The 26,593-nt window shown below is 42.6% G+C and overlaps 1 protein-coding gene across 1 annotated transcript; it reads right to left on the reverse strand.

Annotated features, from left to right (window-relative positions):
- Positions 1–10,205: 10,205 nt before the first annotated feature.
- Positions 10,206–25,610, reverse strand: LOC121562010 (C-type lectin domain family 4 member E-like). The gene is made up of 4 exons (XM_045216923.1): positions 25,464–25,610; positions 11,749–11,888; positions 11,554–11,663; positions 10,206–10,432 (listed from the first exon to the last, which is right to left on the reverse strand). Exons 1-4 carry the CDS (start codon positions 25,516–25,518, stop codon positions 10,285–10,287), a joined length of 453 nt encoding a protein of 150 aa, XP_045072858.1. The 5' UTR covers positions 25,519–25,610; the 3' UTR covers positions 10,206–10,284.
- Positions 25,611–26,593: the final 983 nt, after the last annotated feature.

Below are 26,593 nucleotides of genomic sequence, written 5' to 3' on the forward strand. Positions count from 1 at the left end.
GCATTTATAGTGCAGGCTGAAATTGTTGAATTCACTGCCAGACAGCAGAATGTGTATTAAATATTTAAGTCCATATTAGTCCCTTTTTAGGAATGTGCATAATGTCATCATCATCATTTCTTTATCATTATGCCACATCATAATGCCTTTTATATAATACCTATATTTACTCATTAAATGTATGCATTGTTATTATCCTAACAATAAACTTATTACGGAAGGCTTTGTATAAAATAAATTACATAATGTCTTTACAAAAGTCATACTTCATTTTATATGTCCATTTTGAAAGACAAAACACCCATGTATTGTTTCAGGCTTGTGTCTTGTAATAGTAACTTTATAGATGTCCTTACCTTTGCCTGTTGAGTTGGTATCTAGAATCATATGTCTACAAGTAGAGATGCAGCTGACGCTTTATAGCGATGTGGGGCCTAGTTGTACTTCATGATGTGATTGGTCACCTTTAGCTTGAAGGTTTTTCTTTTGTAGTCAGTCAGGTGATTTCTTGTAAATCATGAAGGTTGTTCCAGTCTGTCTAGTTCAGGTGCAGGAGCAGTTGCCACTCCCTCGCATGCCTCCTGCCTCACCTGGGACAAATGTAGAGATTCCTGTTTTTCTACGGTCAAAAGACTACAACAGCCACAAGGCTGTTGGCAACCGTGAATGCAGTTGTTTAACATAGCAGTCTACCTATTTCCTGTAGTCTCAAAATGATTAAACATTTTGTTTAATCTAATAAAGTTTACTTTCAATGTATTCTTCAAATGGAGAACATGTATTAAATCATATCATAATATCGTTATTCAAATAAGTTGACTCACCCACATACAGTGGGGTCGGAATTATTGGATCCATTGATAAAGATGAGCAAAAAATATTATAAAATAAATCAAACAAATATTGTATGCAAAACAATACATAATTATATATATATAAATATACTAATACAATTGCTCAGAGAAAGAGATTTAGTATAACAAGTAATAAAAAAAGCAATATCAAAAAGATAGGTGTCAAAATTATTGGATGCCCTGTTTTCAATACCCTATCACCTTCCCCTTGCAAGCATAATGACGCTGAGCCTTTTTTCAACCACAACAAAATATGAGATTGGAGAACATATTATGAGGGATCTTAGACCATTCCTCCATACAGAATATTTCCTTATCCTTGATATCCTTCATCTGCGTTTATGGACTGCCCTCTTGAATTCAAACCACAAACTCCACCATCGAAAGCTGAGTTCACATGAACACATACATGTCAGTTGTTTTGCTCTGCGATGAACACAAGCCTCACAGGACTCGTCTGAACCAGGTACCAGTTTTAAAAATATAATTGAATTACTTTAATGACAAAAAAGGGGTTAAATATGGGTAAAATAAATATATAATAATTTCCTGAGCTTTCTTATATCTCAGATATAGGACAGACAATTTAAAACATATTTCCTTTTTTAATAAATGTTTAACTATCTGGTTTGTTATTCAGTGTGTTTCTATGGGCTAATAGCAGTAAGGCTAAATTCATTTTTTTTATATACCTACAGGGGTCTTAAAATTCAAAATCAAATAGATAAATGATCCTTGGTATGACCATCTTTAAAACAATCATCTAAGGATACCTTGACTTGCATTACACACCCTCACTGAATAAAAAATTTCCATGAAATCATGTAAACGCACCCTTCTACAAGCATGAGAGAAGTTATGGACGAACCAGAAATGTGACATATCTGTTAGACAGTTCACACAGTCATCATCCAGGATTACTGTCTTGTCATCTTTTTGGCAAACCACATTGGAACATTCTAATCTTTAAGTACATGAACTGACAGAACAGGTTTAAGTGAAGTACAGTGCCATTGTTGTCAGGAAGCTGTCTCCATGGTGATAGGAGGGAAAGGAGGCAGACTAGGGACAAGGGAAGGGCAGCCACCTGAGGTCAATAACTGCCCTACAAAGGCAAAGAGCAGTAACTATGCAAACAGCGAAACTGAGAAAAATAGCTTTAAAGGGGCAATCTGCTGTTGCTACATCATTTATTTGTATTTTTATGAATGATATATACCTATTTATTCTAGAAGAATATAACTTATAAATACCTCATGAGCTTATTAGATCAGAACCCAAAATATATAAGCTTGTTTTACTCCAATGTTTTTAAACAATGTAAATGTAAACAAACACTGTACAGCCTCAAAACATGGTTAAAACTATAATGTTGATATCATGGATGGTCAGTCCTTGTATCCATGGCTTTGTCTATGAATTTGAGAGTGGCTACATTTCTCCAGGCCCATCCCTCAACTTTGGCCCTTTTAAAGTGTTTTGGCTGTCCAGAAAAATATATTGTAGGTAGATAAGTGATAATGCACCGAGGGACTATTATCTTATTATGAAGTAATTTTGTATGCATATCAACCATGAACACATGACCTATGACCCCTAAAATGTTGATACTGCACTCTGCCTTTGTATGACCTTAAACAACTATATGGGTAATGCAAACGCAAAGTGCATTATCTAAAATCTAAATGTGTTAAAGGGATAGTTCACCCAAATTACGAAATTACATATTGGTTTCCTTACCCTGTAAGCAGTCTATGGACATAGTATTATTATTATATATGTTTTTTAATGACAGCAATCAATGTTTGGTTTTGTTTCCTGGCAACAGGGCCGGCGTTATGGGCGGGCCTTAGGAGGCCTGGCCCGCCCTACCGTACGTCCTTGCCCGTCCAAATAAAATATTAAAATATTGATCATTTATTTGACCCAGTTGAGTGCCGACAGAAAGAAGCATCCATTTCAGATAAAGCGCTAAGCGAGCAAAACAGCGCCCCTCTGTCTCAGTATGTGTAGACCGTGTATCTGATGCTGTCTGGACCAAAAGAGTATGGCATGTCATACCATTTCTGGCCAGACAACATTAGAGACATGGGCTACACACTGTGTAGTAAGACAGAGGGGCGCTGTTTCGCTGCTCGGGGTCTCCGGTGAGATAGTTTCAGCAGAGAGGAAGAGGTGAAGCGAGAGGGCTCACTCTTGCCAAAATCTGTCCAGAGTTAACCCAATGCGTTTCTATGAGCATAATATGCAGACCTAAGCTTGTAGCCTGCCTTCCTGCCTTTGGGACAACTAATCCCATTGTTAGGGCAGAGACATGAGTATCATGTCATTATAAACAGATCTCTGGTTTCAGCCTCTTGCGAATTGGAAGGGAAAGTTGCCGGGTGCACACTGTACCAAAATTATACAATTACGCCAGCCTAAATAAAATCATTCAAAATACTTCACCAGAGAGCCTGACTTCGCCACAAAAAAAATTCAGCTGTCTCCCGCCAATTCGTGAGCATTCATTGTTTAATTGTATGAATTGTTTGCCTTTGTTTATTTTTGATCAATTCCCCATTACATACAGTGGCTTGCGAAAGTATTCACCCCCCTTGGCATTTTTCCTATTTTGTTGCCTTACAACCTGGAAATAAAATGGATTTTGGGGGGGGTTGTAATTTGATTTACACAACATGCCTACAACTTAGCCAAGCTCCCCCAAAAATCCATTTTTCCTATTTTGTTGCCTTACAACCTGGAAATAAAATGGATTTGGGGGGTTGTATCATTTGATTTACACAACATGCCTACAATTTAGCCTCCCCCAAAAAAAAAGTCAATACTTTGTAGAGCCACCTTTTGCAGCAATTACAGCTGCAAGTCTCTTGGGGTATGTTTATAAGCTTTGCACATCTAGCCACTGGGATTTTTGCCCATTCTTCAAGGCAAAACTGCTCCAGCTCCTTCAAGTTGGATGGGTTCCACTGGTGTACAGCAATCTTTAAGTCATGCCACAGATTCTTAATTGGATTGAGGTCTGGGCTTTGACTAGGCCATTTCAAGACATTTAAATGTTTCCCCTTAAACCACTCAAGTGTTGCTTTAGCAGTATGTGTGATGAGGTGATGTTGAAGTAGTCAGGCGCAGGAGGGTAAATCAGCAGGCTTTATTCTGCGAATACAGAGTTACGCGGTAATGCATTAAAAACACTCCAGTGGGCAAAACAGGCGCACTGGAAAATACAAGGCACCCGGGGAAATACAGTGAGGGAAAAAAGTATTTGATCCCTGCGGATTTTGTACGTTGCCCACTGACAAAGAAATTATCAGTCTATCATTTTAATGGTAGGTTTATTTGAACAGTGAGAGAGAAATACAACAAAAATCCAGAAAAACGCATGTCAAAAAATGTTATAAATTGATTTGCATTTTAATGAGGGAAATAAATATTTGACCCCCTCTCAATCAGATTTCTGGCTCCAGGTGTCTTTTATACAGGTAACCGAGCTGAGATTAGGAGCACACTCTTAAAAGGAGTGCTCCTAATCACAGTTTGTTACCTGTATAAAAGAGACCTGTCCACAGAAGCAATCAATCAATCAGATTCCAAACTCTCCACCATGGCCAAGACCAAAGAGCTCTCCAAGGATGTCATGGACAAGATTGTAGACTCACACAAGGCTGGAATGGGCTACAAGACCATCGCCAAGCAGCTTGGTGAGAAGGTGACAACAGTTGGTGTGATTATTCGCAAATGGAATAAACACAAAAATAACTGTCAATCTCCTCGGCCTGGGGCTCCATGCAAGTTCTCACCTCGTGGAGATGCAATGATCATGAGAATGGTGAGGAATCAGCCCAGAACTACATGGGAGGATCTTGTCAATGATCTCAAGGCAGCTGGGACCATAGTAACCAAGGAAAAAACAATTGGTAACACTACGCCGTGAAGGACTGAAATCCTGCAGCGCCCGCAAGGTCCCCCTGCTCAAGAAAGCACATATACATGCCCGTCTGAAGTGTGCCAATGAACATCTGAATAATTCAGAGGAGAACTGGGTGAAAGTGTTGTGGTCAGAAGAGACCAAAATCGAGCTCTTTGGCATCAACTCAACTCGCCGGAATGCTGCCTATGACCCCAAGAACACCATCCCAACCGTCAAACATGGGAGGTGGAAACATTATGCTTTGGGTGTGTTTTTCTGCTAAGGGGACAGGACAACTTCACTGCATCAAAGGGACGATGGACGGGGCCATGTACCGTCAAATCTTGGGTGAGAACCTCCTTCCCTCAGCCAGGGCATTGAAAATGGGTTGTGGATGGGTATTCCAGCATGACAATGACCCAAAACCCACGGCCAAGGCAACAAAGGAGTGGCTCAAGAAGAAGCACATTAAGGTCCTGGAGTGGCCTAGCCAGTCTCCAGACCTTAATCCCATAGAAAATCTGTGGGAGGGAGCTGAAGGTTTGAGTTGCCAAACGTCAGCCTCAAAACCTTAATGACTTGGAGAAGATCTGCAAAGAGGAGTGGGACAAAATCCCTCCTGAGATGTGTGCAAACCTGGTGGCCAACTACAAGAAACGTCTGACCTCTATGATTGCCAACAAGGGTTTTGCCACCAAGTACTAAGTCATGTTTTGCAGAGGGGTCAAATACTTATTCCCCTCATTAAAATGCAAATCAATTTATAATATTTTTTACATTTTATTTTCTGGATTTTTTTGTCTCTCACTGTTCAAATAAACCTACCATTAAAATTATAGACTGATCATTTATTTGTCAGTGGGCAAACGTACAAAATCAGCAGGGGATCAAATACTTTTTTCCCTCACTGCATTTAAGTATTTCTTTGTTGTAGTGGGGACAGTAACATTAGTACTCTAAAATATATTTTAAGGAATGTTTTTATATAGATGGTTTAGCTGACAACTTCACTAAAACAATGTGCACGCTTTCATGGGACAGAAGTCAGACTATAGTCTTCCTAAAGAACATGAAGCAAGCCCAATACACCCTGTTCCTATTGGACGGTTGAGTAACTCAGAGATTCTAGAAACCTTGATGTCTTTTCGGCATACTTGTCTCCAGAGGAAAAAAGGGGACATTGTTGCACTGCTTTTAGAATATCAGGGTTTATTATCAGATGTGCCAACTCAGACAAATGTACTAGAGCATGACATTGACGTTGTGGACTCTGCCCCAATCAAACAACATGCCTATCGAAAGTGAACCCTGAAAAGAGAGAGAAGCTCCGCAGTGAGGTAGAGTTCATGCTTGAGCATGGCATTGCAGAACATGGCAACAGTCCGTGGTAATTCACCTATATACACTGCTCAAAAAATAAAGGGAACACTTAAACAACACAATGTAACTCCAAGTCAATCACACTTCTGTGAAATCAAACTGTCTACTTAGGAAGCAACACTGATTGACAATACATTTCAAATGCTGTTGTGCAAATGGAATAGACAACAGGTGGAAATTATAAGCAATTAGCAAGACACCCCGAATAAAGGACTGGTTTTGCAGGTGGTGACCACAGACCACTTCTCAGTTCCTATGCTTCCTGGCTGATGTTTTGGTCACTTTTGAATGCTGGCGGTGCTTTCACTCTAGTGGTAGCATGAGACGGAGTCTACAACCCTCCATGGGTTGATAAATTTGATTTCCATTGATAATTTTGTGTGATTTTGTTTTCAGCACATTCAACTATATAAAGAAAAAAATATGTAATAAGATTATTTCATTCATTCAGATCTAGGATGTGTTATTTGAGTGTTCCCTTTATTTTTTTGAGCAGTGTATATTCGGATGAGTCTCCGCGGTTTATTTCAGAATTTCGGAAACTCAATGCCGTTACTAAGTCTGACTCGTACCCTTTGCCCAGGGTCGACGATTGTCTGGACCATGTTGGCGCTGCTAAATACGTTAGAAAGTTTGATCTGCTGAAGGGATATTGGCAGGTCCCTCTAACTCAGAGCGCAAAAAACACTACTAGACTATCGAGAAGGAGACGCTCGCTTTGGTACTGTCTCTTCAGCATTTCGAGGTTAATGTATTGTTCTCTACCCCTATGGTGGTCTATACCGATCACAACCCTCTAGTTTTCCTGCAAAAGACGAGCTCCACGAACAGCCGACTCCTTCGCTGGAGTCTCATATTGCAGGAGTTTCCCCTTGAAATCAGACATGTAAGGACAACTTAGTTGCTGATTGTCTTGCAAGGGGGGGCAGTCTATGTTTTGTGTTGTGTTTAGCTAGTGTGTAGCCCTGGCTCACAATTTATTTCAACTGCACGTTTTGCCGTTTTGGAGATGAGTTTTGTTTTGGTTGAGAGTTATAGAAATGTACATGATTTTACCTCTGTTTTAGGCAACTATATATACAAAAAATATAAAAGATTATACGAAAAAAAAAAGTGGCTGTTTTGTCTTGTTTCTTTTGAAGGAGGCGACGCATTTAAGTTGATCATATTGTGAGATGGAAGTTACTTCCTGTTGGTTGTGAGCAAACTTGTCCAACAAAAATATAAGATATATTTGTTGTCTTAAGTGGGAAGGTGTTACAGGCTTTGGTTTTTCCATTTCTATTTTGAGGTTAGACGTTAGCTCATTTAGCATGTGGGGCGCACCGATTGGTGTCACCTCGATAGTCAGTAGGTGTTACACCTGTGCTGGCTTGTCCATCTCGTTAGTCGAAGGTGTTGGCCCAGGTGATATTTAAGAGTGGCTGGCCCAGCGCTCCAGTTGTGTTGAGAGTCAACAACTTTAGATGTCTCTCTCTATTGGAGATCTAGAAAACATCCCTTTGTCTGATCTTCCCTGATTTCATTTTGCTCCACTTTTTGGAGCAAAAAGGGTTTTCTTTTGTTTGGCTCTTCTTGGGCAATTTTAGTGGGCGCTCATGGTGGGTGTCTTCTAGGTTCCAGTTGTTGTTGCTAGTCAACTTCCAGTAGACATCTCCATGAGTGTTTTTCAGAACCCCTCCTAAAAAGCACTGGTTTCTTTTTGGTTGTGGTCAGTGACTCTTTGTTAGTTCCCCTTCTGTTGGAGCTACATTATTTGGTTTTCTTGCTGGGGAATATAAAGGTGGTTCTGGATTCTGGATGGCCAGATTGCTAGTAAGAATGACAAGAAACTGCCATGTGGGGAATTGTAAGTGGCTTGTTTCAGCTTGATTCATCTTGTTATTGATACCATGTCTTGTTTTGACTGATTTCACGTCAGTAATATGGCATTCGCTAGCTATCTAAACAAAAACAGTAACTATGTGTTTGTGTCATTGTTCAAATGTATTTTCATTCAAACATTGTTGACAGCATGAAATATAACTTACAATCTAAGCCAACCCCGTCAGTTATGCCCCATGGTTGCTCATAGATTTTGTTGTTGAACAACGAACCTCTGTTTCATATTTTCATATTCATTTAATTTTAAAGTATGCATTAAGGTGTCTAATATAATATACTTGTCAAATGAATGTAGACCTTAAATGCATTTCTGTATCTTCCAACGTCTTTACAATGGAGTAGTACCAAAATGAATGTGGAGGCTTCAAAACAGCACCCCCTGTCAGTTGTCTACGTTTAATACATATTGTTGATAGAAACCAGTCTTTATTAGGAAAGTTATAGCAGTACAATAATTGACCACTAGATGGTGATCTTGGTATGTCATCTGTGGACATGTCACCAGACCAAGGGGCCCGTTCAGCAGGATGCAACGTTGACGAACATTCAGATAGAAATATGCTCTGTAGTAAAAAACATGCGCCTCTGACGTGTAGAATAAGGAATCATGTCCGCTTTATTGATATCATTTCTATCTGCAACTTTTGGCTTCCGTATGTGGCCAGAGGCTTTTCGCAAATTGTCTCCTCCCATACATCTGCACTGATCGGTTGGCTTCACAGGTGAAAACAATATGGTGGAAGGAAGCTCATCATTAGGCTGGCTTAGCTTTCACCTGGTCACTTCTTTCAGATCAGGGAAGGAGAGGAAACATTTTTAGACGACTGAGAAAGAGCCCAAATGTATTGGATTAGTGTAGTGTTGTTGTTGAATTAGCTGTAGCTCCTCAAGGTCACACGGATGTTTATCACAGGAGGTTGGTGGAACCTTCATTGCGGAGGACGGGCTTGCAATGGCTGGAGCGGAATTGGTGGAATGGTATCAAATACATCAAACGCATGGTTTCTATGTGTTGATGCCATTCTATTTGCTCTGTTCCAGCCATTATTACTAGCCGTCCTCCCCTCAGCAGCCTCCACTGATGTATATACTTTTACATGAATCATACATGAATCTCAGACACACCATGCCTAAGGCTGTCTCTCTGATATCTGAGGTCATTGCCACCTGTCCTACTGTAGTCAATGATTAGTCCCAGTTAGTTTAGTAACAAAATCATAGACACTGTTTTCATAACTGATGGTTATTTATGACCCAACCCTTCATTCTGGTGATGTCACCACAAAGAGGTTAAACAGATATGAGTTAAAATGGAAACAGTAACATTCACACTATCCATAAGTGGCAGAGAAGTGTCTTGTCCTTCTAGATTCCATGTTAATATTAAATAAAGTATAAAACAGAGAGGTGTCTTGTCCTTCTAGATTCCATGTTAATATTAGATCAAGTATAAAACAGAGAGGTGTCTTGTCCTTCTAGATATCATGTTAGATAAAACAGAGTACAGAACAATAATGTACTAGACAGGAAGTGTCTTTAATCTAGGTTGAATGATTTATTAAAATAGCAGGACATAGACATTGTTTATGTTCAGTATGATAAAAGCAAAAGAAGCAAACATACAGTATATCTGAAACATATACAGTCATTTCAAATGTATTTAGTACTGTAAAACTTAACAGTAATTGATTGACAGCGGCTATTGAATGATATACCCCTATTATACAACTCATTGTTTGACATATTCATAAATGATTGTGTCAGCTTGTGTAGCGGACATGTGTCGGTCATGATTGGTTGCTGATGGTCACGTGATGAGGTAGCCCCGCCTGCAACTTCAAAATCAGTGTCTCGGCCCAAAAGGGAATTTCCTAACTAAGAGGTTGTTTTCTCCCCTTGGAGACTCAGGTTCAGATCAGTGTGTGTGTGTGTGTGTGTGTGTGCGCACGTCTGAATGTGTGTTTGTCTCCTACCTGTAGTTCAGAGTACCATTCTACCAAATCACACCAGTCTTCAGACCATCATTAACATAAAGTAGATTAATCAGCAGTGCAGATAAATTACATAATTTACATTTTAGTCATTTAGCAGACGCTCTTATCCAGAGCGATTTACAGGAGCAATTAGGGTTAAGTGCCTTGCTTAAGGGCACATCGACAGATTTTTCACCTAGTCGGCTCGGGGATTAGAACCAGCGACCTTTCGGTTACTGGCACAACGCTCTTACCCACTAAGCTACCTGCCGCCCCCAAAAAATTACCTATGAGAAGCCTCTTTCTCACAGATCCATTGTTGTGAAAATGAACACTTATAATCCCTCCATACGCTTTGGCCTGGTGACATGTAATAGATTTCCACACAGTTCTCCACTCCACCACCACCAGGCTCTCCACTCCTCCAATAGCTGCAGTAGAAACAACAGAGTTAGACTAGCCACTCTCTCAGAACCTAGAGTATGAACAACACAGAGAATCAGTCCTACTCCTTACACTGTGGTCAGTGTTATCAGAGCAGTAGTCTCTTACCTTGGGGTGGTCAGTGTTATTAGAGCAGTAGTCTCTTACCTTGGGGTGGTCAGTGTTATTAGAGCAGTAGTCTCTTACCTTGGGGTGGTCAGTGTTATTATAGAGCAGTAGTCTCTTACCTTGGGGTGGTCAGTGTTATTAGAGCAGTAGTCTCTTACCTTGGGGTGGTCAGTGTTATTATAGCAGTAGTCTCTTACCTTGGAGTGGTCAGTGTTATCAGAGCAGTAGTCTCTTACCTTGGGGTGGTCAGTGTTATTAGAGCAGTAGTCTCTTACCTTGGGGTGGTCAGTGTTATTAGAGCAGTAGTCTCTTACCTTGGGGTGGTCAGTGTTATTAGAGCAGTAGTCTCTTACCTTGGGGTGGTCAGTGTTATCAGAGCAGTAGTCTCTTACCTTGGGGTGGTCAGTGTTATATAGAGCAGTAGTCTCTTACCTTGGGGTGGTCAGTGTTATTAGAGCAGTAGTCTCTTACCTTTGGGGTGGTCAGTGTTATTAGAGCAGTAGTCTCTTACCTTGGTGGTCAGTGTTCGGGCAGTATAGAGCAGTAGTCTCTTACCTTGGGGTGGTCAGTGTTATTAGAGCAGTAGTCTCTACCTTGGGGTGGGTAAGCAGGGGTGGTCATAGAGCAGTAGTCTCTTACCTTGGGGTGGTCAGTGTTATTATAGAGCAGTAGTCTCTTACCTTGGGGTGGTCAGTGTTATTATAGAGCAGTAGTCGCTTACCTTGGGGTGGTCATTGTTATTAGAGCAGTAGTCTCTTACCTTGGGGTGGTCAGTGTTATTAGAGCAGTAGTCTCTTACCTTGGGGTGGTCAGTGTTATTAGAGCAGTAGTCTCTTACCTTGGGGTGGTCAGTGTTATTAGAGCAGTAGTCTCTTACCTTGGGGTGGTCAGTGTTATTATAGAGCAGTAGTCTCTTACCTTGGGGTGGTCAGTGTTATTATAGAGCAGTAGTCTCTTACCTTGGGGTGGTCAGTGTTATTATAGAGCAGTAGTCTCTTACCTTGGGGTGGTCAGTGGGGTGCCGTCCACCCATTTCCAGGTCCCCTCAGTAACAGAGTGAGTCAGACCAATCCAGACATAACTGACTGATTCAAACCCATTGATGAATGCCTGTTGTGGTGGCACAGAAAACACATTGTTAATAATACATGATGGACAAATAAATACAGTAGTTCTCTCTGTCTCTGTCTCTCACCTGTTCCTCTTCACTGTTAATGATCACCAGGTCTGCTCCTCTCTCCAGACAGTCCTGTCTACTCTCAGTCCAGTATTTCCTCTCAGTAGACAGATAGTAACAGCTGCTGCCAAACCTTCTCCATCCTTCAGGACAGGACCCTAGAAGTTTGAAATGTTTACTATCTTTGACACTCGAATGTTACAAAAAATAATGTATGAAAAATAAAAAAAGAACATGACATAGAAAAGTAAAAATATTTAAATAAAATATTCTAATAAACTCTTCCAATGAGCTGATTGAGATGTCACCTTGCAGCTTTAGGTAATAATTCAAATGTTCTGGGGATTTCACAGAGCAATTGTTTCTGTGAATTGCCTGTTTGCCTATAGCTTTTACACTGAACAAAAATATAAACGCAACATGCAACAATTTCAAAGATTCTACTTAGTTACAGTTTATAAGGCAATCAGTCAATATTGCCCCACTCCACATCAATGGCTATGCAAAGTTGCTGGATATTGGCGGTAACTGGAACACGCCGTTGCACACGTCGATCCAGAGCATCCCAAACATGCTCAATGGGTGACATATCTGGTGAGTATTCAGGCCTTGGAAGAACGGGGACATTTTCAGATTCCAGGAATTGTGTACAGATCCTTGCTACATGCAGATGAGCTTGCCTGAGACGATTTCTGACAGTTTGCGCAGAAATTATTTGGTTGTGCAAACCCACAGTTTCATCAGCTGTCTGGGTGGCAGGTGAAGAAGCCAGATGTTGAGGTCCTGAGCTGGCGTGGTTACACGTGGTCTGTGGTTGTGAGGCCGTTTGGACGTACTGCCAAATTCACTAAAACGACATTGGTAGAGAAATGAACATTCAATTATCTGGCAACAGCTCTGGTTGACATTCTTGCAGTCACCATGCCAACTGCATGCTCCCTCAAAACATGTGAAGAGTCGTCGTTGTCGGGTGAGGTTGTCTCTCTCTCTGGCGGGCGGTAAGCTTAGCTTATATGGCTTATACATAGTTTGGGCTTTGTCGAGTAAAGCTTAAACTATGTATTTAGATTGTAGTTAGGTATTGTAGGTAGTTATCGTGGGTTGTTATATGTAATTATTGTAGGTTAGTATTGTATTCGGCTGAGCCCGGTGAAGCACGAATCTAGCTAACCCACTACCTGGACTAGCTAGCGGGTAGCTACTGGTAACTATTAGCAACTGTGGATAGTTGTTTCACGCCTGAGAGTACCTGTAATTACGCCAGCTAGCTGCCTACAATAATTACATACAATAATGCCTACCATTCAGCTGTTTTTCTAACCTCATTGTCTGAAGCGTTAGTGGCTACTGTGCTAGAAATTTAGCTAGCTTGTTGCTACCTGGATAGCTACTAAACAATAGCTGGAACGACCTAGCGAAGAGACGCGAACTGGCTGAGTCAATTCAGTGGCTAGCTTTGCACTTGGCTAGCTAACAGTAGCTGCTAGGGGTAAGTTATAACCTACATTTGTGTTTTGTTTTTACATACTGGTAGCCAGAGTCGTTCAAGGGAATTCAGGACATGGGTGACTAGTTAACGTTAGCTTGGCTCTCTCTGTGTGTTCGTGCCGTGGGAGGAGGGGTTTCTTCGGTCTGAAAGTAATGGCTAGCTAGTATGCTAACTATTCTAGCTAACTAACTGGCTGAATAAGTTGACAACGGACTCGCTCAAGCTGTCGGGACTAACTCACAACGTTAGACACGGACACGAATCATCTGCTTGGCGTGTTCACACACTGATGGTTTGTTGTGGCCGAGTATTGGTGCTAAACCGTGTTGTTGGAGTCTGGCATGCTAGTTGGCTGTGGCGTCATATGACTAGGTGCCCTGGACGATTTTCACAGAAGAATACTGTACCAAGTTAGCTAGCTGAATAAACTAAGTTAGTCTATTCCTAGAAAACATTGAACCGCTGTAGTTTACAACAATTATAGTTTGAGGTGGAAGTTGGGAGAGTTATATTTGGGTGTTCCAGTGAAACGTAAGTGAGGGAGGCCCCGCTCTCTCCTTTCCCAGATGTTTAGTTCATTTCATTCCGATCTCCTTTGCATTATTGTAGAAATTTTCTGTAGCCTGTCAACTATGTGTCTGTCTATCCCTGTTCTCTCCTCTCCGCACAGGCTATACAAAACGCCTCACACCACGTGGCTGCTGCCTCTCTAACCTGGTGGTCCCTGCACGCACCACCCACGTGGAGTTCCAGGTCTCAGGCAGCCTCTGGAACTGCCGTTCTGCTGCCAACAAGGCAGAGTTCATCTCAGCCTATGCTACCCTCCAGTCCCTTGACTTCTTGGCGCTGACGGAAACATGGATTACCACTGAAAACACTGCTACTCCTACTGCTCTCTCCTCGTCTGACCATGTGTTCTCGCATACCCCGAGAGCATCTGGTCAGCGGGGTGGTGGCACAGGAATCCTCATCTCCCAAGTGGACATTCTCTTTTTCCCCTGACCCATCTGTCTATCTCCTCATTTGAATTCCATGCTGTCACAGTCACTAGCCCATTCAAGCTTAACATCCTTGTCATTTATCGCCCTCCAGGTTCCCTTGGAGAGTTCATCAATGAGCTTGACGCCTTGATAAGTTCCTTTCCAGGGGATGGCTCACCCCTCACAGTTCTGGGTGACTTCAACCTCCCTACATCTACCTTTGACTCATTTCTCTCTGCCTCCTTTCCAGTCCTCTCCTCTTTTGACCTCACCCTCTCACCGTTCCCCCCCTACTCACAAGGCAGGCAATACGCTTGACCTCATCTTTACTAGATGCTGTTCTTCTACTAATCTCACTGCAACTCCCCTCCATGTCTCTGACCACTACTTTGTATCCTTTTCTCTCTCGCTCTCCTCCAACACTACTCACTCTGCCCCTACTCAGATGGAATTGCGCCGTCGCAACCTTCGCTCTCTCTCTCCCGCTACTCTCTCCTCTTCCATCCTATCATCTCTTCCCTCTGCTCAATCCTTCTCCCTCCAATCTCCTGATTCTGCCTCCTCAACCCTCCTCTCCTCCCTTTCTGCATCCTTTGACACTCTATGTCCCCTATCCTCCCGGCCGGCTCGGTCCTCCCCTCCTGCTCCGTGGCTTGATGACTCATTGCGAGCTCACAGAACAGGGCTCCGGGCAGCCGAGCGGAAATGGAGGAAAACTAGACTCCCTGCGGACCTGGCATCTTTTCACTCCCTCCTCTCTAAATTTTCTTCATCTGTTTCTGCTGCTAAAGCCACTTTCTACCACTCTAAATTCCAAGCATCTGCCTCTAACCCTAGAAAGCTCTTTGCCACCTTCTCCTCCCTGCTGAATTCTCCTCCCCCTCCCCCCCTCCTCCCTCTCTGTGGATGACTTCGTCAACCATTTTGAAAAGAAGCTTGACGACTTCCGATCATCGTTTGTTAAGTCAAATGATACTGCTGGTCCTGCTCACACTGCCCTACCCTATGCTTTGACATCTTTCTCCCCTCTCTCTCTCCAGATAAAATCTTGCGACTTGTGAAGTCCGGCCGCCCAACAACCTGCCCGCTTGACCCTATCCCCTCCTCTCTTCTCCAGACCTTCTCCCTTACCTCACCTCGCTCATCTACTCATCCTTGACCGCTGGCTATGTCCCTTCCGTCTTCAAGAGAGCGAGAGTTGCACCCCTTCTCAAAAAACCAACACTCGATCCCTCTGATGTCAACAACTACAGACCAGTATCCCTTCTTTCTTTTCTCTCCAAAACTCTTGAGCGTGCCGTCTTTAGCCAACTCTCTTGCTATCTCTCTCAGAATGACCTTCTTGATCCAAACCAGTCAGGTTTCAAGACTGGTCATTCAACTGAGACTGCTCTTCTCTGTGTCACGGAGGCTCTCCGCACTGCTAAAGCTAACTCTCTCTTCTCTGCTCTTGTCCTTCTAGACCTGTCTGCTGCCTTTGATACTGTGAACCATCAGATCCTCCTCTCCACCCTCTCCGAGCTGAGCATCTCCGGCGCGGCTCACTCTTGGATTGCGTCCTACCTGACCGGTCGCTCCTACCAAGTGGCGTGGCGAGAATCTGTCTCCGCACCACGTGCTCTCACCACTGGTGCCCCCCAGGGCTCAGTTCCAGGCCCTCTCCTATTCTCGCTATACACCAAGTCACTTGGCTCTGTCATATCCTCACATGGCCTTTCCTATCATTGCTACGCAGACGATACACAACTAATCTTCTTTCCCCCTTCTGATAACCAGGTGGCGAATCGCATCTCTGCATGTCTGGCAGACATATCAGTGTGGATGACGGATCACCACCTCAAGCTGCACCTCGGCAAGACGGAGCTGCTCTTCCTCCCGGGGAAGGACTGCCCGTTCCATGATCTCACCATCACGGTTGACAACTCCGTTGTGTCCTCCTCCCAGAGTGCGAAGAGCCTTGGCGTGACCCTGGACAACACCCTGTCGTTCTCTGCTAACATCAAGGCGGTGACCCGATCCTGTAGGTTCATGCTCTACAACATTCGGAGAGTACGACCCTGCCTTACACAGGAAGCGGCACAGGTCCTAATCCAGGCACTTGTCATCTCCAGTCTGGATTACTGCAACTCACTGTTGGCTGGGCTCCCTGCCTGTGCCATTAAACCCCTACAACTCATCCAGAATGCCGCAGCCCGTCTGGTGTTCAACCTTCCCAAGTTCTCTCACGTCACCCCGCTCCTCCGCACACTCCACTGGCTTCCAGTTGAAGCTCGCATCTGTTACAAGACCATGGTGCTTGCCTATGGAGCCGTGAGGGGAACGGCACCTCCGTACCTTCAGGCTCTGATCAGTCCCTACACCCAAATGAGGGCATTGCGTTCATCCACCTCTGGCCTGCTGGCCCCACTACCTCTGCGGAAGCACAGTTCCCGCTCAGCCCAGTCAAAACTGTTCGCTGCTCTGGCACCCCAATGGTGGAACAAGCTCCCTCACGACGCCAGGACAGCGGAGTCACTCACCACCTTCCGGAGACATTTGAAACCCCACCTCTTTAAGGAATACATGGGATAGGATGAAGTAATCCTTCTAACCCCCCTTACCCCACCCCCAAAAAAAGAAACAAATATTTATATATACAGTGGGGGGAAAAAGTATTTAGTCAGCCACCAATTGTGCAAGTTCTCCCACTTTAAAAGATGAGAGAGGCCTGTAATTTTCCATCATAGGTACAGGTCAACTATGACAGACAAAATGAGAAAAAAAAATCCAGAAAATCACGTAGGATTTTTTATGAATTTATTTGCAAATTATGGTGGAAAATAAGTATTTGGTCAATAACAAAAGTTTCTCAATACTTTGTTATATACCCTTTGTTGGCAATGACACAGGTCAAACATTTTCTGTAAGTCTTCACAAGGTTTTCACACACTGTTGCTGTTATTTTGGCCCATTCCTCCATGCAGATCTCCTCTAGAGCAGTGATGTTTTGGGGCTGTCGCTGGGCAACACGGACTTTCAACTCCCTCCAAAGATTTTCTATGGGGTTGAGATCTGGAGACTGGCTAGGCCACTCCAGGACCTTGAAATGCTTCTTACGAAGCCACTCCTTCGTTGCCCGGGCGGTGTGTTTGGGATCATTGTCATGCTGAAAGACCCAGCCACGTTTCATCTTCAATGCCCTTGCTGATGGAAGGAGGTTTTCACTCAAAATCTCACGATACATGGCCCCATTCATTCTTTCCATTACACGGATCAGTCGTCCTGGTCCCTTTGCAGAAAAACAGCCCCAAAGCATGATGTTTCCACCCCCCATACTTCACAGTAGGTATGGTGTTCTTTGGATGCAACTCAGCATTCTTTGTCCTCCAAACATGACGAGTTGAGTTTTTACCAAAAGGTTATATTTTGGTTTCATCTGACCATATGACATTCTCCCAATCCTCTTCTGGATCATCCAAATGCACTCTAGCAAACTTCAGACGGGCCTGGACATGTACTGGCTTAAGCAGGGGGACACGTCTGGCACTGCAGGATTTGAGTCCCTGGCGGCGTAGTGTGTTACTGATGGTAGGCTTTGTTACTTTGGTCCCAGCTCTCTGCAGGTCATTCACTAGGTCCCCCCGTGTGGTTCTGGGATTTTTGCTCACCGTTCTTGTGATCATTTTGACCCCACGGGGTGAGATCTTGCGTGGAGCCCCAGATCGAGGGAGATTATCAGTGGTCTTGTATGTCTTCCATTTCCTAATAATTGCTCCCACAGTTGATTTCTTCAAACCAAGCTGCTTACCTATTGCAGATTCAGTCTTCCCAGCCTGGTGCAGGTCTACAATTTTGTTTCTGGTGTCCTTTGACAGCTCTTTGGTCTTGGCCATAGTGGATTTTGGAGTTTGACTGTTTGAGGTTGTGGACAGGTGTCTTTTATAATGATAACAATTTCAAACAGGTGCCATTAATACAGGTAACGAGTGGAGGACAGAGAATCCTCTTAAAGAAGAAGTTACAGGTCTGTGAGAGCCAGAAATCTTGCTTGTTTGTAGGTGACCAAATACTTATTTTCCACCATAATTTGCAAATAAATTCATTAAAAATCCTACAAAAAAAAAAATCCTAAAAATCCTTTTCTCAATTTGTCTGTCATAGTTGACGTGTACCTATGATGAAAATTACAGGCCTCTCTCATCTTTTTAAGTGGGAGAACTTGCACAATTGGTGGTTGACTAAATAATTTTTTCCCCCACTGTATATATTGTAAAGTGGTTATCCCACTGGCTATAAGGTGAATGCAGCAATTTGTAAGTCGCTCTGGATAAGAGCGTCTGCTAAATTACGTAAATGTAATGTGACATTTATGGCATTGTGTAGTGGACAAAACTGCACATTATAGAGTGGCCTTTTATTGTCCCCAACACAAGGTGCACCTGTGTAATTATCATGCTGTTTAATCAGTATCTTGATATGCCACACCTGTCAGGTGGATGGGTTATCTTGACAAAAGAGAAATGCTCACTAATAGGGATGTAAACAAATTTGTACATACAGAACATTTCTGGGATCTTTTATTTCAGCTCATGAAACATGGGACCAACACTTTACATGTTGCGTTTATATATTTTTTCTTCAGTGTACGTGTGACATTTTCACATTAAATGTAACTTTTGCAACTACTATTTAAATCACACATTCAATAAGTGAGTAGCTTTGCACGAGCCTTGGCTTGAGAGAGTCCGGAACAGCTCATAGGATCTAGGCTCCTGCTCCTGTTTCTGTAGCGTGAGGCAGCTTGTTGTACAAGTAAAAACTTCCAATATATCTGACCTCTAATCTCTTCTAGAATTACTTATCATAAAACGAGGTCAATTAGTTACATTACACTTCAGATGCCCCCCAAAATATTATTTAGTTTATGTTAATTGTCATAGTTTTTCTTAAGACATATACAGTGCTGCTTGAAAGTATGTGAACCATACGGGGCTGGCCATTATTTTGCTAAAAATAAACATAAATCCTTATCTAAAGCCCAAATCAGAAATAAAGACATTCCAAGCAAATGACTTTTTTTTTTTTTTTTTTTTTACAAAAGTGGTTTATTTACAGTAAGGGAAAAAAGTATTTGATCCCCTGCTGATTTTGAACAGTGAGAGACAGAATAACAACAAAAAAATCCAGAAAAACGCATGTCAAAAATGTAATAAATTGATTTGCATTTTAATGAGGGAAATAAGTATTTGACCCCCTCTCAATCAGAATGATTTCTGGCTCCCAGGTGTCTTTTATACAGGTAACGAGCTGAGATTAGGAGCACACTCTTAAAGGGAGTGCTCCTAATCTCAGCTTGTTATCTGTATAAAAGACACCTGTCCACAGAAGCGATCAATCAATCAGATTCCAAACTCTCCACCATGGCCAAGACCAAAGAGCTCTCCAAGGATGTCAGGGACAAGATTGTAGACCTACACAAGGCTGGAATGGGCTACAAAACCATCGCCAAGCAGCTTGGTGAGAAGGTGACAACAGTTGGTGCGATTATTCGCAAATGGAAGAAACACAAAAGAACTGTCAATCTCCCTTGGTCTGGGGCTCCATGCAAGATCTCACCTCGTGGAGTTGCAATGATCATGAGAACGGTGAGGAATCAGTCCAGAACTACACGGGAGGATCTTGTCAATGATCTCAAGGCAGCTGGGACCATTGTCACCAAGAAAACAATTGGTAACACACTACGCCGTGAAGGACTGAAATCCTGCAGCGCCCGCAAGGTCCCCCTGCTCAAGAAAGCACATATACAGGCCCGTCTGAAGTTTGCCAATGAACATCTGAATGATTCAGAGGAGAACTGGGTGAAAGTGTTGTGGTCAGATGAAACCAAAATGGAGCTCTTTGGCATCAACTCAACTCGCCGGAATGCTGCCTATGACCCCAAGAACACCATCCCAACCGTCAAACATGGGAGGTGGAAACATTATGCTTTGGGGGTGTTTTTCTGCTAAGGGGACAGGACAACTTCACTGCATCAAAGGGACGATGGACTGGGCCATGTACCGTCAAATCTTGGGTGAGAACCTCCTTCCCTCAGCCAGGGCATTGAAAATGGGTCGTGGATGGGTATTCCAGCATGACAATGACCCAAAACACACGGCCAAGGCAACAAAGGAGTGGCTCAAGAAGAAGCACATTAAGGTCCTGGAGTGGCCTAGCCAGTCTCCAGACCTTAATCCCATAGAATATATGTGGAGGGAGCTGAAGGTTCGAGTTGCCAAACATCAGCCTCGAAACCTTAATGACTTGGAGAAGATCTGCAAAGAGGAGTGGGACAAAATCCCTCCTGAGATGTGTGCAAACCTGGTGGCCAACTACAAGAAGCGTCTGACCTCTGTGATTGCCAACAAGGGTTTTGCCACCAAGTACTAAGTCATGTTTTGCAGAGGGATCAAATACTTATTTCCCTCATTAAAATGCAAATCAATTTATAACATTTTTGACATGCGTTTTTCTGGATTTTGTTGTTATTCTGTCTCTCACTGTTCAAATAAACCTACCATTAAACTTATAGACTGATTTACATTTACATTTACATTACATTTACGTCATTTAGCAGACGCTCTTATCCAGAGACTGATCATGTCTTTGTCAGTGGGCAAACACACAAAATCAGCAGGGGATCAAATACTTTTTTCCCGCACTGTAACAGAAACTCAGATTTGTTGTGTGCAAAAATATGTGAACCCCTTCAGTCAATAGCTTGTGGCACCTCCTTTAGCAGCGATAACTTGGACTAAACGTCTCCTATAGCCAGTAATTAGTCTCTGACATCTCATTTGAGGGATTTTTGCGCACTCCTCCTTACTCAGCATCTCGATTGGATTTACATTTACATTTTAGTCATTTAGGTCAGGACTTTGACTTGGCCAATCCAAAACACAAATCTTCTTTCTCTTGAGCCATTGTTTGGTAGATTTGCTTTCATGCTTTGGGTCGTTGTCTTGTTGGAAGATCCATTTTCGGCCCAGCTTTAGATCCTTGACTGATGGCCTGACCTTCTGTTCAAGAATCTCCTGGTATACCTCAGAATTCATGGTTCCCTTAATGATGTGGAGTCATCCAGGTCCAGAGGAGGAAAATCAGCCCCAGATCATGACATTCCCACCACCATGCTTGACCGTTGGGTTAAGGTTATTTTAGTGGTAGGAGGTGTTGGGTTTTCACCAAACATCGCAGGGTGTTGATTGTGACCAAAAAGGTCAATTCTGGACTTGTCGGTCCAGAGAATGGACTTCCAGAAACCTTCAGGTTTGTCCAAGTGGTCCATGGCAAAGTTAAGATGGGCAGTTTGGTTCTTTGTTGACAGCAGAGGCTTCTTCCTAGCAACCCTCCCATGAATGGCATTTCGATTCAGTAATCTTAATGTTGAAGCATGCACAGTTATCTGAGAAGCAGCAAGGGAGGTATGCAAATCTCTAAGATGTTTGGGTTGGCTTTTACCTGATTTATGATTGTTCTTGTGGACCTTGGGGATAAGTCCATCCACTCCTAGGCCGAGTTGCTGTCATGTTAAATGCTCTCCATTTGTAAATGATTTGCCTCAGTGGACTGATGGAGCTCAAATCTTTTTGAGATGATTTTATAGCCTTCCCCAGACTAATGTGCTCTCACTACCCTCGTCCTGATGTCCTCTGAGATCTCCTTTCCTCTCGGCATGGAGTGCTTTGCATTCACCTGGATGAGTAACACCAAACTGACCAGGTTTCTATTTATCAGAAACCCGCCCAAACTCTTTCCTAATGATCTCTCCTTTGATTGGTTCATTTGGTTGCTAATTATTTACCCACCTGATTCTACTTACCTACTTGATTTAATCAATGCAACTTGGGGTTCACTTATTTTTGCACCTGCACTAATTCCTTTTAAATTGTGTTTTTCTACTACAGGCATGATTTCCTCTACACCAACATATGGTATTGGGAAATATAAACCTGTTATGTCAGATAAAAAAAGACTGGTTCTGATTAAATGAATATTTCATAGTAAAAACAGAAAAATCTGTAATTGCACAAGGGGTTCACATACTTTCAAGCAGCACTGTATGTCTTGTTTCTGTGTAGTTGTGCATATACCTTCGCACTTTCTCCACATTTTGTTACGTTACAGCCTTATTCTAAAATGTGTTAAATTGTTTTTTTTTACCTCATCAATCTACACACAATACCCCATAAATGACAAAAGGGAAGATTTTTTAATTTTTTTTTGACATTTTTGCTAATTTATTTAAAATAAAAAACTGAAATATCACATTTACATAAGTATTCACACCCTTTACTCAGTATTTTGTTGAAGCACCTTTGGCAGTGATTACAGCCTTGAGTCTTCTTGGGTATGATGCTACAAGCTTGGCACACCTGTATTTGGGTAGTTTCTCCCATTCTTCTCTGCAGATCCTCTCAAGCTCTGTCAAGTTGGATGGGGAGCGTCGCTGCACATCTATTTTCAGGTCTCTCCAGATCGGGTTCAAGTCCGGGCTCTGGCTGGGCCACTCAAGGACATTCAGAGACTTGTCCCGAAGCCACTCCTGCATTGTCTTGGCTGTGTGCTTAGGGTGGTTGTCCTGTTGGAAGGTGAACCTCGCCCCAGTCTGAGGTTGTGAGCACTCTGGAGCAGGTTTTCATCAAGGATATAAGCACTTTACTCCGTTCATCTTTGCCTTGATCCTGACTAGTCTCCCAGTCCATGCCGCTGAAAAACAACCCCACAGCATGATGCTGCCACCACCATGCTTCACCGTAGGGATGGTGCCAGGTTTCCTCCAGATGTGACACTTGGCATTCAGGCCAAAGAGCTCAATCTTGGTTTCATCAGACCAGGCAATCTTGTCTTCATGTGCCTTTTACTGAGGAATGGCTTCCGTCTACTATAAAGGCCTGATTGGTGGAGTGCCTCACAGATGGTTGTCCTTCTGGAAGGTTCTCCCATCTCCACAGAGGACCTATAGAGCTCTGTCAGAGTGACCATCAGGTTCTTGGTCACTTCCCTGACCAAGGCCCTTCTCTCCCGATTGCTCAGTTTGGCCGGGTGGCCAGATCTAGGAAGAGTCTTGGTGGTTCCAAACATCTTCCATTTAAGAATGATGGAGGCCACTGTGTTCTTGGGGACATTCAATGCTGCAGACATTTTTTGATACCCTTCCCCAGATCTGTGCATCGACACAATCCTGTCTCGGAGCTCTGCAGACAATTTCTTCGACCTCATGGCTTGGTTTTTGATCTGACATGTACTGTCAACTGTGGGACCTTATATAGACAGGTGTGTGCCTTTCCAAATCATGTCCAATGAGTATAATTTACCACAGGTGGACTCCAACCAAGTTGTGAAAACATTTCAAGGATACATTTCGAGTCTCATAGCAAAGGGGCTGAATTCTTATGTAAATATGGTATTTCTGTTTTTTTATTTTTAATAAATTGGCAAAAAAATTCTAAAAACCTGTTTTCGCTTTGTCAAGGGGTATTGTGTGTAGATTGCTGAGGATTTTTTCTTTATTTAATCCATTTTAGAATAAGGCTGTAACGTAACAAAATGTGGAAAAAGGGGTCTGAATACTTTCCGAAGGCAATGTACAGTTGAAGTCGGAACTTTACATACACTTAGGTTGGAGTCATTAAAACTCGTTCTTCAACCACTCCACACATTTCTTGTTAACTATAGTTTTGGCAAGTCGGTTAGGACATCTACTTTGTGCATGATACAAGTAATTTTTTCAACAATTGTTTATAGACAGATTATTTCACTTACAATTCACAGTATCACAATTCCAGTGGGTCAGAAGTTTACATACACTAAGTTGACTGTGCCTTTAAACAGCTTGGAAAATTCCAGAAAATGATGTCATGGCTTTAGAAGCTTCTGATAGGCTAATTGACATCATTTGAGTCAATTGGAGGTGTACCTGTGGATGTATTGCAAGGCCTACCTTCAAACTCAGTGCCTCTTTGCTTGACATCATGGGAAAATCAAAAGAAACCAGCCAAGACCTCAGAATTTTTTTTGTAGACCTCCACAAGTCTGGTTCATCCTTGGGAGCAATTTCCAAATGCCTGAAGGTACCATGTTCATCTGTACAAACAATAGTACGCAAGTATAAATACCATGGGACCACGCAGCCGTCATACCGCTCAGGAAGGAGACGCGTTCTGTCTCCTAGAGATTAACGTACTTTGATGCGAAAAGTGCAAATCAATCCCAGAACAACAGCAAAGGACCTTGTGAAGATGCTGGAGGAAACAGGTACAAAAGTATATATATCCACAGTAAAACGAGTCCTATATCGACATAACCTGAAAGGCCTCTCAGCAAGGAAGAAGCCACTGCTCGAAAACCGCCATAAAAAAGCCAGACAACGGTTTGCAACTGCACATGGGGACAAATATCGTACTTTTTGGAGAAATGTCCTCTGGTCTGATGAAACAAAAATAGAACTGTTTGGCCATAATGACCATCGTTATTTTTGCAGGAAAAGGGGGTCGCTTGCAAGTCGAAGAACACCATCCTAACCGTGAAGCACAGGAGTGGCAGCATCATACTGTGGCGGTGCTTTGCTGCAGGAGGGACTGGTGCACATCACAAAATAGATGGCATCATGAGGAAGGAACATTATGTGGATATAGCAGCATCTCAAGACATCAGTCAGGAAGTTAAAGCTTGGTCGCAAATGGGTCTTCCAAATGGACAATAACCCCAAGCATACTTCCAAAGTTGTGGCAAAATGGCTTAAGGACAACAAAGTCAAGGTATTGGAGTGACCATCACAAAACCCTGACCTCAATCCTATAGAAAATCTGTGGGCAGAACTGAAAAAGCGTGTGCGAGCAAGGAGGCCTACAAACCTGACTCAGTTACACCAGCTCTGTCAGGAGGAATGGGCAAAAATTCAGCCAACTTATTGTGGGAAGCTTGTGAAAGGCTACCCGAAACGTTTGACCCAAGTTATACAATTTAAAGGCAATGCTACCAAATACTAATTGAGTGTATGTAAACTTCTGACCCACTGGGAATGTGATGAAAGAAATAAAAGCTGAAATAAATCACTCTACTATTATTATTTCTTAAAATAAAATGGTGATCCTAACTGACCTAAGACAGGGAATTTTTACTAGGATTAAATGTCAGGAATCGTGAAAAACTGAGTTTAAATGTATTTGTCTAAGGTGTATGTAAACTTCCGACTTCAACTGTATGTGTTTATTTCTCTGTATTTAAAACAGGGCTGTCCTTACCTTTGATCTTCCAATTCAGCCTTTCTATCTCCTTCTGTAGCTGGTCACGCTCCATAGTTCTAGTGTTCAGACTATTCTGTAGCTGGTCTCTCTCTGTGGTCCTGGTATTTAGACTATTCTGTAGCTGGTCTCTCTCGGTGGTCCTGGTATTTAGACTATTCTGTAGCTGGTCTCTCTCTGTGGTCCTGGTATTTAGAATATTATGTAGCTGGTCTCTCTCTGTGGTCCTGGTATTTAGACTATTCTGTAGCTGGTCTCTCTCGGTGGTCCTGGTATTTAGAATATTCTGTAGCTGGTCTCGCTCTACAGTGGCATCTGTAAAAGGGAAAAGTCAATCAAAATGTGTAACTGTCACAACATTGACTACAAATGTTTTAGTAAAAAAAATATAAAAAACTTACAGGAATCCCACAGGCCTATGATCACAGCCAGTAGAACACACACTGCAGCAACTCTGGAGGGTCTCTTCCACCACTGAAAATGTACTGAATCACAAATTATTGAAGTAAGATCTTTGGTAATGTGTTAATGTGTTTTACTTGTATCATCAGTGCTTTATTTGAGCTGGATCCTGCGGGAACAGGATCCGACACCTCTCCATTTTGGACTGATGCGTTACAGAACCTATTTGGCCGGATCCGCTACCTTTCGTAGCATGAAAAAATGATTGTTAATGTTTGCAATGTAAAAATTATGATTAAAGCGCTCAAAGTATCCTCGTTAATTCTCCTGCCCCCTAAAAGAAAATGCAATGTGAAAACGTAGATTTATCAGCCCGCGCCTGATATTCTGAGAATACTCAACTCTTAACTACTGTATTACACATGATGTTATTTCTAAATGGTTCACCCGATATGGATGAAAATACCATCAAATTAAAGCTGACGGTCTGCACTTTAACCTCAGTCATGATTTCAAATCCAAACTTTTGGAGTATAGAGCCATAAGAAGAAATGCTGCACTGTCGAGGACACTAGGTAGGGGTAAGGTAGAGGCAGATAGCCTCAATATTAACGGAGGACACTGTAGGTAGGGGTAAGGTAGAGGAAGGTAGCCTCAATATTAACGGAGGACACTGTAGGTATGGGTAAGGTAGAGGAAGGTAGCCTCAATATTAACGGAGGACACTG

The sequence above is a fragment of the Coregonus clupeaformis genome, unplaced genomic scaffold, assembly GCF_020615455.1.
Source record: "Coregonus clupeaformis isolate EN_2021a unplaced genomic scaffold, ASM2061545v1 scaf0855, whole genome shotgun sequence".
Classification (NCBI taxonomy): Eukaryota; Metazoa; Chordata; class Actinopteri; order Salmoniformes; family Salmonidae; genus Coregonus; species Coregonus clupeaformis.

What these genes read in the sequence shown, in the direction of transcription:
- LOC121562010 (XM_045216923.1), bottom strand. Translation starts at nt 25,518, where the DNA reads ATGGAGCGTGACCAGCTACAGAAGGAGATAGAAAGGCTGAATTGGAAG. An exon ending in GCTGAATTGGAAGATCAAAG is followed by an intron (nt 11,889 to 25,463) that starts GTAAGGACAGCC and finishes TCAAACTTCTAG; the next exon opens with GGTCCTGTCCTGAAGGATGG. An exon ending in TTAACAGTGAAGAGGAACAG is followed by an intron (nt 11,664 to 11,748) that starts GTGAGAGACAGA and finishes CCACCACAACAG; the next exon opens with GCATTCATCAATGGGTTTGA.